Source organism: Callithrix jacchus, chromosome 10 (genome assembly GCF_049354715.1).
Source record: "Callithrix jacchus isolate 240 chromosome 10, calJac240_pri, whole genome shotgun sequence".
NCBI lineage: Eukaryota > Metazoa > Chordata > Mammalia > Primates > Cebidae > Callithrix > Callithrix jacchus.
The window spans coordinates 29,088,498-29,106,288 of record NC_133511.1 but is presented as its reverse complement, the minus strand read 5'-3'; the positions used below and the strand labels follow the sequence as shown (position 1 = coordinate 29,106,288).

Below are 17,791 nucleotides of genomic sequence, written 5' to 3'. Positions count from 1 at the left end.
ATTGTGTAACTTTTGTGATCATCACCATTACTTCTAGGGATGGGCAACAAGTTAAAGTCAATTAAGAAGCATATAAACTGTCACCCATAGCTCAAACTGAAAAATGCCAGTGATGTTGACATGCCCAGCCTCTCCTTAGGGGCCATCCTCAGCTTCCCCCTGGGAAAACCGGTCAGGGCTGCATCAGCAAAGAGAAAGTCTCAAAACTACTTTACTGAATTCTACCCCGTTACTAAAAATATACAAAAAATCCTCATGTTACTTCTAGAAAGGCCTGGAAATTTGTCCTTAGAGCCTAGAGCCTGATCTCACTTTAAGAGATTCCTTGCAAAATTTCCCACTAAACTCCCACTGTCGGGCCTTTCTCAAGTCACAGGATGACAACAGAACCCTGGATCAGAGGAGGTATTTTTGTGCCCTGGAATGACATCACAGGCTGCGGAGCAGTAAAAACCTTATTTCATAACTGAGGAGCTTTGCTTCCAACAGTCTGGTTGAAGAGTTGGCGAACCTTTCTTGTAAAGGGCTGGCAAGTCAATATTTTAGGATTTATGGGCCATGCCGTGTCTGTCACAACCTCTCCCTCTGCTGTGACAGCAGGAAATCTGCCACAGACAACACACAGACCGGTGCACGTGCTGTGTTCCAGTAACGTTTTTATGTACAGACATTGATCTCTGAATTTCACATGATTTTCACAGGTCACAAAATGTTTTTCTTCTGATTTCTTTTTTTTGAGACAGAGTCTTGCTCTGTCGCCCAGGGTAGAGTGCAGTGGCACAGTCTCCGCTCACTGCAACCTCCACTTCCTGGGTTCAAGCAATTCTCTGCCTCAGTCTCCCAAGTAGCTGGGGTTACAGGTGCCCGACACCATGCCCTGACCTTTTTGTATTTTCTTTTTGTATTTTTAGTAGAGATGGGGTTTCACCATCTTGGCCAGGCTGGTCTTGAACTTCTGACCTCGTGATCCACCCACCTTGGCCTCCCAAAGTGCTGGGATTACAGGCATGAGCCACCATGCCCAGCCTCCTTTTAATTTCTTTTCTCCTATTTACATGTGTGAAAAACATCCTTAGCTCGTGGCAGTAAAACAATTCATAGTAGGCCAGATTTGGCCAATCCCTGGTCTAGCTTTCCCTGAAAACACTGTAATACATGTAATTCCCTGGAGACTGCATGGAGTCCCTCCCAAAAAGCACAAATTAATACTCCTTCATCAATCACTGCTCCCCAGCATACTGGGGAGGTAGGATGTGTTTTACCAACAGCAGAAACTGAGGTATTGAAACATCACAGAATGAGGCAGTGGACGGCCCTGGAAGGAAGGTTTTTGACAGGAGTTCCACTTTGAACCCTGCTTCCATGCTGCCTGTACGTCAAGTACACACAATGTCCTATGTGCCACTGCATGAATACTATTATTGTATTATAAAACAATTGTCATGATCTTTTTGGCCCAGGATGATGAAATTTTTGAATGCATCATTAATACATATGATAATTGGCTACCTGTGTGGCTGGGCTGGCCATTGCCCAATCAGAAGTCATTGACTGCTGTCAGTTATGAGGAACGCCCCTGAAAATAAGCACGTACTCACAGGGCCATTTCCAAATGAAATCTTCGCTTTTCAATTTGTTTTTCTCCTGGAGACAACAAATGCTGAGCAAGCACCTAAGGATCCCTGTTCCAGTGGACTAACTTGTTTCCTTATCCCTGACTCTCCCTTCCCTACTGGCCAGCATTCCTCTTCCTCTCCCACCCATTCCTGCCTACGCCCCTCCTACTGGAACACAAACACATGCAATTTGTTTTTCTGAATCCACAGGCTGAACAGAGTATTCTCAACAAGATGCCAACAATCCATGTCTCTGACTGAATCCTATTTCAACAATTCAGAAAACTCAAACTCTATGGTTCTGAGGACCCGAGGAGACAAAGTGAGGGTCCAACTCAGTGGTGATGACACATCCACCTGTCTTATCCTACCTGGCCCCCACCCACCACAGAACCTGGATGAGGCCACTAGAGACTGCTTGTCAGAATCACCATTATATATGGCTGGACAGAGGCACCACCCTGTTCACCAGAGCTTCTTTTGTACCACAGAAGGTGAGAACTCCTCATCAAGAGAATTGGAGGGGATTCACCAATTAAAGTATTTCACCGACAGATGCTAAACTTCATAAGACACCAGTGATCAGCTGAGAAACACAATTGCAGAAAATTCCATGTGGAAACTCTTCCTCTGACAGTTCCTCCACATGGCAGCCATCCATCATTACATTCAGAAGCTAGCCCCACCAGCAATTTAAAAGCTGTCACAAAGGCACTTCATTTGGAACTCACTCTGAATCACAGACCCAATAATAGACTAGGAAAATGATTAGTTGTCAAACTGCTACCTTTTTCTATACTACCTAATAGGAAAACAACATCTCAATGAAGTTTTTTCCTCTCTCAGTGCTCTGAAATAAGAAAAAGAATATTCTCATTTTATTCTTAAAGAAAAGACTATCGTAACTCCACTCTTGAAAGAAGAAAAGAAATTAAATGTGTTGAGAAATTCTGCCACTTTTCTAGGATAGTTCTTGAGAATCTCACAGCTGCATGATGAAACATTTCCTAGAGGCAATTAATCCTAAGCAACTCTTGTAAAAAAAAAAATAAAGTAACAAAGCACATCTTGTGATGTTGTAGCACTGACCTGTTTGTGCCACTCATTTAAGAATGTATAAAATTCTGAATTCATATTACAAAACAGAAATGTGGGAAAAATAAAGCATACTTAATTCATGAAGACTTGAACTCAAACAACTCACAGATCACCCAGGTAGCAAGAAGCCTTAAAAGCAGCTAGGGTAGCTGTAACCCAGAAAAATGCCCTGAAGTAAAGTGGGGTTTTTTTAAGATTTTAATTTTTCTTAAGTTTAATTCACAAATAATGGTAATCTTTCCCTAAGGGGTTGTACTTCAGTGATGAGGTTATGATTGCAAGATGATTATTTTTAATAGAAGCTATCAATTGCTAAGCACTTTGTTGCCACAAACTATACTAGGAGTTTTAAATACATTATCTCATTTAACCTTCACAACTAACCCTATTATGTGATTATTATTATCTTCATTTACAGATGAGGAAATTGAGTGTCAGAGAAGTTAAGTAACTTACCTAAGGTCACACAGCCAATAAAATACTAAGAATTTTATACACATTATCTCATTTAACCTCCACAAATAACCCTATTATGTGGATATTATTATTTTCATTTTACAGATGAGGAAACTGAGTGTCATAGGAGTTAAGTAATTTGCCTAAGGTCACACAGACAATAAAATACAACAAAACCCAGGACCATCTGACTCAAAACCCCAACAGTAGGATTACTCCAGTAAATGGTTTCATACATTTGAGTCATGGGGTGCAAATTACATCAATCCATCTTTAAGCTATTATCCACATTATAGTGGTTCCCAGAGTTGACTTTTCATTGTAATTATACAGAAAGCTTTTTAAAAAAAGAGATTCCCAGAATCCACTCCAGCTCAGTCAGATAGAATGTGAAAACATAGTCTCATTCTTTTAAGTGATGCCAATCAACGGCCAGAAATTTTTCTCACTGAACTTAATGAGTATTCCATGAAAAATATCCTAAGTGTTAACTCTCAAGGCATTTGGTTGGCTTTAGTTGTTCAGCACTTTCTCTCAAGTTGATAATGAATGAATGAGTAGGAATTCCACCCTTGATTCCCCCAGGAAAGCTTTATTCAAAGAATGGCAGCTGATGGAAGCACAGTGACCCAGAGACTGGTAGCGAATGCTACACAGACACAGACGTTGACTCCGGGACAGTGAGATGAGCTGAGAGTCACACAGCCAGGCGGTGACAGGTGTGCAATCTCCTAACCACCTCACTTCCTCCCAAAACCCCACTGCCTCAATCACTACAGGAAATGAAAGACTGATTAGCACACAAGAAATTAGTATAAATACGTGTAAAAGAGTTGGCAGGTTCAAAATAAGTTCCAACAGAGCTGACACATTAATTGGACCTTGACATATATATTTTTTATATCTATACACACACACACACACATAGTATGGTACCTATACATAAAGAGACAGATGTGTTCTAGTTTACAAACTTCCATATAATCATATCCAGTATTGAACTCTATATTGAAAGAGACAGATGCAAGTTCCAATCCCTGCCACTTACTCATGTGACCCCGTTCCCGTTTCTTAACCTCCTTGAGATTCACTTTCCCTGCCTGAAAAGCAGCGGTGATAGTAACTATTTCACTAGAACACATTTATGTATACAAGTGCAGTGCCAGGCACATGGTTACCATTTATTATTATTGTTATTTCTATTTAGCACTCCCTAAGAATGAAACATTCTGTTTAGCAGCTAATTATGCCAACCAGCAAAGGCTCAATCTCCCAGTAGAAAAAAAAAAAAAAAGGCTAGCACTCCAATAGAATGTTCCTTCATGCCTTGCTCTAAACTGACGATTGAAAACATGCTTCCAATAAACACAGCTGTCTAACGTGCTGAGAGCATTAATGGGTTACCGTGATATCCAAGGATAACAAAATTAATAACACTCTTCCAGAATATCTCCTCTGGGGTGACTTACCAATTATTTTAGCAAAATTTTTAGTCATAGAAAACGAAGGTCTTAGATTGGAACCATGTTAAAACATCTTCCCCTCTCTCTCATTCAGTGAAACACATTTAAAATTTACCCTAAATATCCTAAATATTTGCTTGTCTTTTCCCAAGGAGTTCCAGACACGGGATTCAAAAGTGGATCTGACAGATTTGCTGCCAGTGAACAGACTCTCCTGGGTTGCCGCAGAAGTCCTCCGCATTTTTTTCTGACTTATGCAGTCCCGCGGCAGGCAGCTCTTTGGAATATCTTCCTTGATCGTGTTTCCTACGTTCACAGCCCTAAGCCTGGCTAGTTCATTTTACGAGGAATAAGGTTTCACTGGAGAGTTCCAGGAGGTCGAAAGAATGAGGCACAAGCAAAAGTGTCAGTCTGTTTAATTGATCCCAGCCACCGTGTGTGACTACCTGGGTAAAATAAAATGCAGAAGGAGAAGGTACAGACCACGAAAGTCTGTACCCTGGAAACGGATCTGATAGAGCCACCATCCTTTCCGTCATGTATAGCTTGGTCACAGTCTGTTCTTAGCACCAAAGAAAGTGCAGCCACACGGGCCACAGATCGTGTGGGTGGGCGGAAGGCCTCCCAGCGCTTTGATTTGTTTCTTTGTCTATGTATTTATTTAGGCAGACAGGAGTGGTAGCAGGAGGGGAAACGCTTTGGCAAATTAGATGGTACAAACTATTTCCTCCACACTAACACTTTCCCTTTGGAAGGACACAGAAGGACAGAGTCCCAAAAGGCCATGTTTTTCCCAAAATGTCTAAAAGCAACATTTCTAAATTGGGACTATTTTGCAGAGAAAAGAAAAATGTCTTTGGTGTTGGGCTGAAGAAAGCTTCTGCCACTACGGTTGTCTTTCGAGAGTAAAATGTGGTCCAGGTGAACTCCTCCTAACAAGAGGACGACCTTTGATGACTAGAAACAGACGTCTCTCCGAGATCACCATGGTAGCATTCATCCCTTCTAGCAATCCCCAATACCACATATTGAACAAAGTTTTAAAACCAAATCCTGACTACAGACTATAATACGCCAGATAATACACCAATAGCAACATGATTCTTTCCTGCTAAGAATGTTAACATTTTTAAATTATTTGGTTCAATCTCAACTGTCCGTAGATAATTTTTGTCAATGAAATTGTCAATTCCAAAGGACCACTGGTGAAATGCTAAGGGTAGTATAATTGACATATCAGCAAATACTCTTAAAAGCAAGGTGCAATCAAAGGCAGTTTGTTATGATTTTAAATATCATTAAGAAGAAGCAGAAAAACCCTGACAAGTCTCTCTTGCAAAATTATTGATGTATATGGGCAGGGTGTGGGGAACAAATACTTCACTAGTAATCCTTCAAGAGCATGCACCCAACTCAGAGAACTATTTACTTCTAAGCCAAAGCATTACCGGGGAAACAGCAGTTATCTTGGTGATACATAGTAACCCCAACCAACCAGGCAAAGTTAGTAAGATCCAAAAGCCAGTTTCAGAAGCCACAGTGGTTGTTTCGGTGTGAGTTGTACATCTGTTTAGTTATAAAGTGTTGTCATTTTTCCACTGTGAAACTATGTACAACAAGCTCCGTATTTAAAAGCTGCTGTTTCAGGACCGAAAAGCTATTTAAAAAAAGATAGAAATTTCCACGAGATGAAGAGTTCTGTGGACATGTGTGGTCTCTTGTGCTATCAATTTTCCATGTTTATGTTATAAAAAATTTCAGATATATGGAAAAGTACAAAGAATAATGTCAGTAACATCTATGTACCCATGACCCTAGTTTCAACACATCATAATACTTAGCCACATTTGCATTAGGGCTTTCCTCTTAATAAATAAATAAATTACATAGGAGCATAAAAACCTGTGGTTAGCACTCCCTACTCCCATGCCCCTGCCTCACTAAGCAATATGTAATATTAGTTTGTGCCTTTTCAACCATTTAAATAAATGGTATCAGACAGTATGTATCAAACTACAATTTTTTTTCCTCAGCGTTGTATTTTTAAAATTTATCCATATTAATACAAGTGTATCTGGTTCACTTATTTTAACTGCTGCATAGAATTTCATTGCATGGATATAGCATACATTATTATTTTTTATTTTTTTTTATTATACTTTATGTCCTGGGGTACATGTGCAGAACGTGCAGGTTTGTTACATAGATATATACATGCCATGGTGGTTTGCTGCATCCATCCCCCCATCATCTCCATTAGGTATTTCTCCTAATGTTATCCCTCCCCAATCCCTCACTCCCTGCAATCCCTCCCCTAGCCCCCACTCCCCCTGACAGGACCCAGTGTGTGATGTTCCCCTCCCTGTGTCCATGTGTTCTAATTGTTCAACACCCACTTATGAGTGAGAACATGCGATGTTTGCCTTTCTGTTCTTGTGTCCGTTTGCTGAGCATACATTATTTTAAACTTTTTTCCTGCCGGGAGCAGTGGCTCAAGCCTGTAATCCCAGCACTTTGGGAGGCCAAGGTAGGTGGATCACGAGGTCAAGAGATCGAGACCATCCTGGTGAACATGGTGAAACCCCGACTCCACTAAAAATACAAAAAATTAGCTGGGCATGGTGGTGTGTGCCTGTAATCCCAGCTACTCAGGAGGCTGAGGCAGGAGAATTGCCTGAACCCAGGAGGCAGAGGTTGCGGTGAGCCCAGATCGCGCCAATGCACTCCAGCCTGGGTAACAAGAGGGAAACTCCGTCTCAAAAAAAAAAAAAACTTCTTTCCTTCTGAAAGGATGGATAAATTGTTTTTTATTTTTTACTAACATAACACGCAAGTGAACATTTTGACAGGTATCCTTTTGCACTCATACACTGGCTTCTCCAGGCACATAAACGGAAGTCGAACTGCTGAGTTGCAGGGTTTGTGTGTCTGCAGCTTCATCAGGTATTACCAAACTGCTCTCTGCTATCCCATCACCACACTCCCACAAAGTGTGCAGGGCGTCTGCTGCTCCACATCCTTATCATCAATCGATATTGTCCTTTCATTTTGGTCTACCTGGTGAGTGTAAAATGGTATCTCATATTAATTTGAATTTTCCCATTTATCAGTGAGGTTGAGCATTCTTTCACGTTTACTGGCCATCTACATCTTCCTTTCTATGAATTGCCTGATTGTAGCCTTTGCCCATTTTTCTTATGTTTCATAAGAGCTCTCTTTGTATCTTGTGACTTTAGGAAAGTAAAGTCACTTAGCTTCTAGGGTTCTACCATTAACAAAAGAGATGAGCCGGGCACGGTGGCACATCCCTGTAGTCCCAGCTACGGGAGGCTGAGATGGGCGGATTGCTTGAGCCCAGGAGTTTTGGGCTGTAGTGCGCTATGCCGATCGGGTGTCCGCACTAAGTTCGGAATCAATATGGTGGCCTCTCAGGAGCTGGGGACCACCAGGTTGCCTAAGGAGGGGTGAACTGGCCCAGGTCGGAAATGGAGCAGGTCGGAAAACTCCCGTGCTGATCAGTAGCGGATCATGCCTGTGATTAGCCACTGCACTCCAGCCTGGGCAACATAGTGAGACCCGGTCTCTAAAACAAAAAAATAATAAATAAATAAATAATTTTTAAAAAAGAGAGATGATAAACCTATCTCAGAGAGATGTTTTGAAGCGGATCAAAAAGCACTGAGTCTAGTGCCTATTACATGTTAGGTAATTTATAAAAAGTCACTAATTACTATTACTATTATTGCCATGCCTGTGAGTATGGTTTAGGGTATAAGGCATTTCTAGCATTTCTCTCAAGTTTGTGGCTCTCTTTGGCTAAATACTGTAAGACTCAGAAAAAGAAGTCTCAGCAATTCTTCTTTTCCATGAAATTTCCTCAAGATCAGAAGATACAATATCAGCATTCTATTGTCTATAAATTACCAGTAAGGAAATGTACAATGTCAACTCTCCTAGATATTGCTTAAACTAAGCATGGAAGTTACACTTCCTTCAATCCACACAAGACTGTGACCTCTTTTGTGAAATGCCCATCATCCTGAGTCTCAGTGATGTTTAATTCACTGAGGAAAAAAATTCTGGGAAAGAAAGAGCTGATGGAGGCTGGCAGGTTATCAATATTGCCAGTACCAGGTACTTCCCAGGACAGAAATCTAGCCACCATTTCATGAAATTCCGTCAGGCCCAAGACGACTCCATTTCTCCACATAGCAAGTAATGCTTGAATAAGAAAAACAAAAGGATAATCATCATCATATCACTTACCAATGCATACATTGGGTTTTAAAAAACAAAATGATCAGAGGCCGGGCATGGTGGCTCACACCTGTAATCCCAGCACTTTGGGAGGCCAAGGTGGTCAGATCACTTGAGGTCAGGAGTTAAAGACCAGCCTGACCGACATGGTGAAACCCCATATTCAAAAAAAAAAAAAAGATCAGAAGTGCACTGACATCACCTAGGCAACAGCCAACCCTATTCAATGCACATTGTGAAAATACTCATCTATCCCCAATACCCAGGAGAACATGTTCCTAAGAACATGTTGGTAAGCTGGAAAGATGCAATAAAAAGGAATTCTGCAAGTGCGTCTGCTTGCACATGGAACATAGTTAGTTTGATGCCAAGATCCTCCCAGCTTGGCTTCTTTTCAGTCATCTCTTGACCTGTACAGGGAGGAAGGCTGTGTCATCTGTGTGCACTCTGCCAGGAGGAAGCTCACAGAGCTGCCCTCCAGACCTCTCAAGTAGTCCTGAAATCAGCTTCAACTGGTGACTGTCAGGGGCCCTTTTCACATGTACTTAAACATCACCTAATGTTCAGAATTCTCTCCCTCTGTATTCAGTTTCAACTGGCATTCAAGTAACCAGAGGCTCTCCTTAGTGACTATGGACAGAGGCCTCCTCTTCCCTCTTCTTGAGAGCAATCATATGTTAAGATTCAACCCGACAGCAGGGGGCGGTGGCTCACGCCTGAAATCCCAACACTTTGGGAGGCCAAGGTAGGTGGATCACGAGGTCAAGAGATTGAGACCATCCTGGTGAACATGGTGAAACCCAACTCTACTAAAAATACAAAAAATTAGCTGGGCATGGTGGCACGTGCCTGTAATCCCAGCTACTCAGGAGGCTGAGGCAGGAGAATTGCCTGAACCCAGGAGGCAGAGGTTGCAGTGAGCCGAGATCACACCATTGCACTGCAGCCTGGGTAACAAGAGTGAAACTTCGTCTCAAAAAAAAAAAAGATTCAACTCGAGCCCAAATATAATTAGACCAACTTCTGATATCTATCTAGGTGCATGGCTTTCTTCCTTCAACGTGTGCCAACTTTCCACTTTCAAGAAGTTAAATTGCCATATAAAAATGCCCTGGTGATGATGAGTAATTAGACACTGTAATGGAAAATTAACTGTGTTTTTATTTAGAGCATTTATCTTAACAAGACTTTTCTTCTTCTAACTGTTATTAAGCTGTAATAAAAATAAATTAAATCCTGAGGGTTTCCAAAGGTTTTCTGGTTAAAAAAACAAACAAAGCTCCTCTCTTCCTGAAGAGTATTTGTTAATGCCACCAAGTTTGTACAAAGTCCTGATCTGAATCCCGTTACTAATAAATCCTGATGCCAATTCTGATTTTGTCGTCTGTGCTGTGGAGAGAAAAATACCATTCTATCCTCTCTCAGGCAGCTGAAATGGAGGCAGGCACTGACAGACAGGTCCAATGTGCTTCTCCACGCGTGCTGTCTGTGCGCCAATGCCCTCAATCTTTCTCTTCTTCTCATTGTCATGCCGTTTCCAAGAAAAGATACCACCTGCAGCACGTGGTCTTCTGCTCGTCCTTTGAGAACCCGTGGGCTTTAGCAAGTTCTCGGGTAAAAGGTGGCTAATCCAGCTGTGAGTGTAAAACGGAACTGCATCCCCAACAGAGGATGCAAAATGGGGCTTCAATCTATGCATCCCTCCTGAGTCCTTGCAGGCCTCTAACCATTTTTCAGTTGAGAACTCATCAACGGGCTTGGCCATAGACTCACCAACTCTAGTCCAGTGACTACACACATGGACAGGTATGCAGCAAGGAGGACCCTCAGGCTCCACCACATGCACACTCACAAGCTCAGTACAAATGAAGAGGCCTTGGCGGGGCATGGTTGCTCATTACTGTGTAATCCCAGCACTTCAGGAGGCCAAGGCAGGCAGATCACCGGAGGTCAGGAGTTTGCAACCAGCCTGTCCAATATGGTGAAACCCCGTCTCTACTAAAAATACAAAAATTAGGCAGGCATGTTGGTGCACACCTGTAGTCCCAGCTACTAGAGAGGCTGAGGCAGGAGGATCGCTGGAAGCCAGGAGGCGGAGGTTACAGTGAGCTGAGATTGTCTCACTGCACTCCAGCCTGGGTAACAGACCAAGATCCTATCTCAAGAAACAAAAACAAATGAAGAGGCTTTAGCCCATGTGATGTACCTACCTTTGCATCTCTATTGCCTCTCCTACCTGACCTCAAAACACAGAGCAAATAACACCTAAAATTGCTTCTGGTTTAACATTTACTCAGTCTTCCAGAGTGAAGGCTAAATGCTGAAGAGAGCTCAGGCTCTGGATCTCAACCCTAAAGAGGCCCCAGCACGTGTCTAAGTAAAATCAACTTTAACCATTTAGTATCCATAGAGTGACAGAATTTCACAAGCACCTTTGTTTTATCTGTACAGCCTTTCTGAGGAACGCTGTGCTATGAGGCTGAATCTGCATGGCTTCAAGAATTTCAAGGAAACCTACTCTTTCTTCCCTTCTTTCTTTCCTTTTTCCTTTTAATCTCTCTTTGTAATTGAAATAATTTCTTGCAGTCCTTACTCTTTTTCATATTAGATTTTGGGGTTATGTTGCACTTAATCTTTTTACTCTAATTTCTAGGGTATGCTAACACTAACAACTTTATACTGTCTGCATTTCTATCACATATGCAGTCTTGGATCCAGAAATACAACCAACAAAAAGCAAACATATCTGTAGGAAATCAGCCTCATAATAGAGTTTCACGTGAGTTGTATTTAGCAAAGTTCATTTGACAGTTTTGCTGCTGATAACACCCTGTAGGTAGAGTTCAAAGAGAAAATTCCACATGGTAAGCAAAACTATTAAATTTTCAGAATGTTCCCCTATCCCAATTCCAAACAGCCTATCACATACACTAAAAAAAAAAAAGAAGAAGAAGAAGGGCTTAGCAATGGTTCTACCAGTAGTTGAGAAGGATTTTTTTAAACACCCTAACTGCTAGTCAAGAGTTAGAATAAACTTCAAAATAATGGCTCAATAACAACGCATCACCAAGCAAATATAAATATTTGTTGAATTAAATTATTGAATTAAATGATACTGAAGAGTGGACATATGGAGAAGCATTTCAACCCTGAACAAAATGTCTAATCATTTTCTCATTTGCTAGTAGAAAAATCAGAGCTAGAGAAGGCACTGCTAATGAACCATTCGTGAGTTAAAACTGACTCCTAAGGAACCTGTTGGCATCGCTAACAAAAGAGTTATAAAACTTACGGAGCAGTGAGATAACAGCTAAAGATCCCAAAAGACCTAAGTTCCAAGCATATTCTGACCCTGGATGAGTCCCGGATCGTGTGCATCCCTCTATTTATTTACCCCTGCAATGGGAATAGGAGAAGCAGTTATGAGTAATTGCTAATAAAAGCCCATGTGCCTCTGGCAGAAATACAAATGTTTGTTGATAATGATCATTTTCCCAGACCCTGGTTTATGTTTCTCCATTAACATTCCAGTGTCCAAATCTCAGGTTACCAAGATCCTACCGGTTTGGGTCTCTGACTGAAAAAGACCAAGCTGAGATTTGGAGAGTCACCAGAACCAACTCTATGAGCACTAGCCAGCTCCCTAACTCCCAAACCAGACATTATATATGCCTGCACTGCATTTAACTTTTTGCTGGGATGACACCCAGTGTTTGTGATAAAAATGCACCCAAGGACACTACCCCAAAAAACTTGCCTCTCTTGGATCCACCAAAGGATAAAATGTTCTCAATGCCACCGCCTAAGATAAACACCCTTCCCCAAATGTCCCTTCTAATTGGCTGGTTGACTGTCGCCTGGGTGTGGCTGCACGAGTTAGTCCCGAGTGTGTAACCGAGTTGGAAAAGTCTTCCTGATTTCTGAGTACTTGGACAAAGAGGACCATGGCATAAAGAGTGGACTGAAACTATACTGAAGCACTAATGTGACTCTGGCATTTTGCAAAAAAAGACCTTCTGTTTGAGGATACTGATCTATGATCTGACGATCCCCTCCAGCTCTATAGGACTAACCATCAAAGGTCAGAGAGAGGTGAGAGATTCAACAGAACCATTCTGCCAGAAAAGGAGAAAGGAATTAGACTATAGGTTAGTGGAATAATTAAAAGTCTCATCCTGTTCACAGGTTGTAAAATGTCCAAGTATCTACACTCACCTCCCCACAAATGTGCGTGTGTAAATGTAAGGTAATTCTAGGTTCTAAGTATAAAAATTATAATATAAGTAATTAGTATCATAGGTTCATTTATCAGTATCTTCATATGAAAACCCTTAGGGTAAATTGTAATGATCCTTATTTTTGTGAAGGAAGTTGTCCATTTGTTCTCAATATGCCTCAAATTTAGAAATTGCCTGATTCTAAAGATCAGGCTGAAAGGCAGAGCCTTCAAAAATGACCACATCGATGCCTCTGCAAACTATTTGACACTGAGAAGCCAACTTTCTTCAAGTGGCTTTTCCACTAAGAAACACTAATCACAACCAGGAAAAGAAAATAGAGCATCCTAAAGTTAAAGAGTATTTAGGATATCCTACAACCTACTTCTTTTATGGCTTTTGTAATGATGGTGAATGGTCTGAATTTGAGAACTCATTTCTGATTTCTAATTGGCAACACACTTCCTTCTGAATGGGGATTACTGTTTACAGATTTAAAAATAAAACCAACTAGTGATATACTAACTTAATTCTAAACATATTCCACCCCTCACCAGTGCCTGAAAGACACAACTGTTTTCAAATGGAGGTGTTCTTTGGGCTTAGCTGTTTAAATTTTAGTTTAAATGTAATGATACACCTTCCTGCGGTGGGGTTTACAGGGAAAGGAGTCCCTTTTGCAGTGTCTATTGGGGTGATTTACAAGATGTACTAGGAAACCGAAAGAAATTTAGAGACAGCTTTCTAGAACTAAAATTATTGTGTTTATAATAAGAAAGAGCCTATTAAACAATAATTTTTGGAAAGTGAGGATTCCATCAAGACTAGAGTGTCTAACAATAAATTCCTGTCAGGTGATTATCTGCCTGATGAAAACTATTTCCATTTCTCGGTTTGCTTGAATACGTGCTGTTCTGCCTGAGATTTGGTATCATAAATTGACCTTTAGGAGGTTACTAAATCTACACAGCATGAACTGTTTCATTATACAGAGTGTGTGTGTGTGTGTGTGTGTGTGTGTGTGTTTTTAATGCTGTAGTTTTCTTTCCACCCCAATTTTATGCACTTATTGTACATGCTGGTAACTTTTTAATTTTGAGGACTTTTTTCTCTTAGTTCCCCTTATTTTACCTGATAGAGTTCACTTCTGTTACACTTATTTAAACCTTAAATCAGTAAATGAAAGGCTGAGAAAGTTCAGTAACTTTAATTCCAATGTATGCCTTTCACTTGAACTTTTTATGCTTTGCTTCCACCAAAAGTGGTATTTCATTCTATCTAGCAAAAAAATAAAAAAAAAGAAAAGAAAAAAATTACAGTTTAATTAGGGATTCCAGCAACTTATTGTTATTTTTTTAATTAATAAGACAAAAGATTACATTCAACTAATTGAAGATTTTTATCCTGACCTTAACAGTTAAAAACAACAAAAATGCTTTGAAAGTACGGTATTTGCAAAACCCCTGAGAAGTCACTAATGGGATTCCCATGATCTAATACATGTAAGGCTTTAACTGTAATTGTAAACCTACTGAAGGCTTATGATCTGAAAGTATGAACTATTGTAGCCAGTTTTTATGGGTTTAATTCCACCAGCAAATCCCAGTTTCTATATTTTAATCTCAACTAGAGCAAAATCATGACACATTTTCAACTAACAATCTGAAAGAAGAAAACACTGGAATAAAGGGTCCAGAAAACCATGGCCAACACCAACCCTCTGCCACAAATGATCAGTGTACTTTGAAAAGCACAAGACTGAGCAATACTTTAGTCTGTGACCCATGGGCATTTCACTTATAACACTCACAGAACTACATATGGATCATTTTATTTTCCTCTGATTTATTTCTCTCACAAGGTTCAATAAAACACAGCACTTACTTAGCCGCCTCTGACTGAATGACTATTCTCTGCAGCTATTTATTACTCCTCTTCTGCCATGTTTTCTTCTATGATCCAATTCTGTGACTCCTATAAGCCAGGAAAAACTGCCTTCAAGTCAATGCAGAGCACAAAGTCACTGAAAATTCTGCCAGCACTAGGCTCTACCCAGGTGCTTAGAAGGTGTTCTGTGTTGTCCTGGGAATGTCCCATATGCAATGTTAATGACTGAAACAGATCCTCTTTTTCCTCAAGGGAATTGAGTTATTATAGCAAAGGATGATTTGTGCTCAAAACAATATTCAACCTACCACCCCATTCAGTATATATGTATCCAAGGGTCACACACATCACCTACTGACAAATGTAAAAGTATCAATACTCAGGAGATCTACCTTGTTTCTAAAATTTCCTATTTGTTCCTTGTTTCATATATTTCTTGGTTTTAAAAATTCAGTATTACAAGGCTTGTTATGGGATATCAGGCCTAATTCTATCTTACGGACAAATTAACTCTAAAAATGTATAACTGAATACAGTATACATTTTACAACCAAATACATGTAGGAACAATTTGATTTTAAAAGAACTTCACTGTATGTATTATCATATGTTTACTGATTGTCATATAGCGGCTATCAATGGAACCTAGAGAAATAAAGGATTCCACACATTGCGCATTAGCAACTTTTGGCCTGAATGTTCCAAAAAATATTTTCCAAAACTGCTGGCCTTTCATTTTTTTTTTTTTATTGTAAGGGCAATTTAATTTATGTCATGCCTCCCATACAACTAACATAACCTCAAAGATTCTTTTGGTTTGGAAGTACTTTATGCTTACCTTTAATGGAAAAGCACAGTCAATAACATTTTTTCTGATTAAAAGTGTTCCCACTTCTTTATAGTTTTACTATACCCATGTCCCATAACCTAAATCCTAAGAATGCCAAGACACTTTGAAACCTGGTGCTTCTCTTAATGCATTCAAAGTTTAAAAAATATCTTGGATTTATTTTTAATAGAAACCCTACTACGTTTTCAATATATGTATTAAGTTCTCTTTATCTTTCCTGTTGGTCTTGGCTCCTGTGAAGAGAGAAAACCAGGTTTGGTTGACGTTTTTATTGTTGTCATTGTTGGTTTTTTCGTCACTTAAGACAAACAGGGGTGACCTTTTCGGCTTGTGCCACAAAGGCAACGTACTCCGGAACTACTTTCCCAGAGGGCGATCATTTTAAGCAAAGTTCAGTAAATTCGGGATTTTGTTAGGAACCTCAGGATATTGATTTACTTGTAAAATTCACAGTGGAGACAGTAGGAGGTTGGACAAATTACCTCAAGGTGAAATGCAAGGCCGCCAAGCTCAAGTTTGAAATCCACAACACCACGTCCTGAAACAATGATTTAGGCGCTGAACCCGGTCAAGTGTTTGAACTTTCAGCTGCAACAATCAGGCGTTGCGTGAGCAGCCCACTCCTAAGGTCCTGCGCCTTTATTTTATTCCCACTCGTGCGATCGACACCTTGCGTGGCCCTTCCCGGCCGCGTCGCAGATGCCTTTGCAATGCCCACGGCTTTCGGAAGCACAAGAAAAAAATCCCTTAACTTAACCCTTCCTGTCGCCCTCGGGTAGCAAAACACAAGCGACCGACACGGACGTGAAAGCTATCGCACCCCACTAATCCCCCAGCGGAGCGTCTTACCCGTACAGGAATGCAGGGGCTTGGGTCGCACGACCAGCGACGGGCACACGGAGTAGAGGGAAAGTTTCTCAAAGTAGTCGCAGGTCTCCTTGGAGAGGATCTCGTCGATCATGAAAGTCTTGTAGCGCCGCCTGGCTGCTTTGAGCTGGCCGGGTGAGCTCAGCCTCAGCTCGGCGTGGCAGTGCATGGTGAGCCGGGGCGAGCGCCCGCCGGCCGGAGCGCGGCTGCGAGTGCCCGGCCCGCCCGGACCCCGGGGCTGGCGCGACGGCGGAGCCTTGGCCCCACTAGTGGCAGCCGGTGAGGCGACGGGGCTCGGGAGGCGCGCGGAAGAGAGTGAGTAGCGGGCGCGCCTGCCGCGCGTCTAGACCCACCCGCAGATCAGCATCTTCACCGAGCCTTTTTGGGACAACGCAGCTGTCAATCAGCGCGCGCTTCCTGCGGGGCCGGGTGCGGAGTGTGTGCTGAGGGGCGTACGCGCCCACCCCACCCCCGCCTGCCCGTGCCACTCCGGCGCTGACCTGCGCGCCTAGTGCCCGGCGGCTCTCGCTCGCCGCCTCCCGCTCTGGTGTCTCGCACTACTCTGCCTGGCTCTCTATTTTAAGACGCTCGCTGTGGCTCTCCTCCCCCTCCCCCCTCCCACGGGACGCGCTCCAGGTGTGTGTGCAGGAGTGTTCGCGCGGTGAGGGGAGCGCGCGCCATCCCGGCCGGCGGCCAAGACCCCGGCCGGTCGCTCCCAGGGCCAGTGTCCCTCATGCGCACCTTAGTGCTTGTCCTGCCACCCGCCCGCCCGGCTCTCAATGCTCGAAACCCAGCCGGAGGGCACGTTCAGGTCTCTTACTAGAAAGAAGTCTAGTCCTCACTAGGCTCCAGTGACTTCAGGCCACAGCGCCAGTGCTCCCGAGGACCGACGGTGCCTTTCTCCTTCCCCGAGTGGACGGTTTCCCAAAGACCGCAGCTTCCCAAGCCTTCCATTCGCAGCCTGGCTGCCCGCGCTAAGCCTGCGCGCTCGGAGCGTAGGACTTTTGCGCTGAAGTTGCACACCTGACTGCCCCAAGATCCAAAACCATAGATGACCCTGGTCCCGTCTGTTACCCTGAG

General features: G+C 42.2%; 1 protein-coding gene across 1 annotated transcript in view; it reads right to left on the bottom strand.

Moving 5' to 3' along the window:
* Positions 1-17,265, bottom strand: part of BARX2 (BARX homeobox 2) — a 75,975-nt gene extending 58,710 nt beyond the window's left edge. The window contains exon 1 of the mRNA XM_002807286.6: positions 16,694-17,265. Coding sequence (XP_002807332.4) covers positions 16,694-16,880 — 187 coding nt within the window. The 5' untranslated portion in view covers positions 16,881-17,265. The remainder of the gene's footprint in view (positions 1-16,693) is intronic.
* Positions 17,266-17,791: the final 526 nt, after the last annotated feature.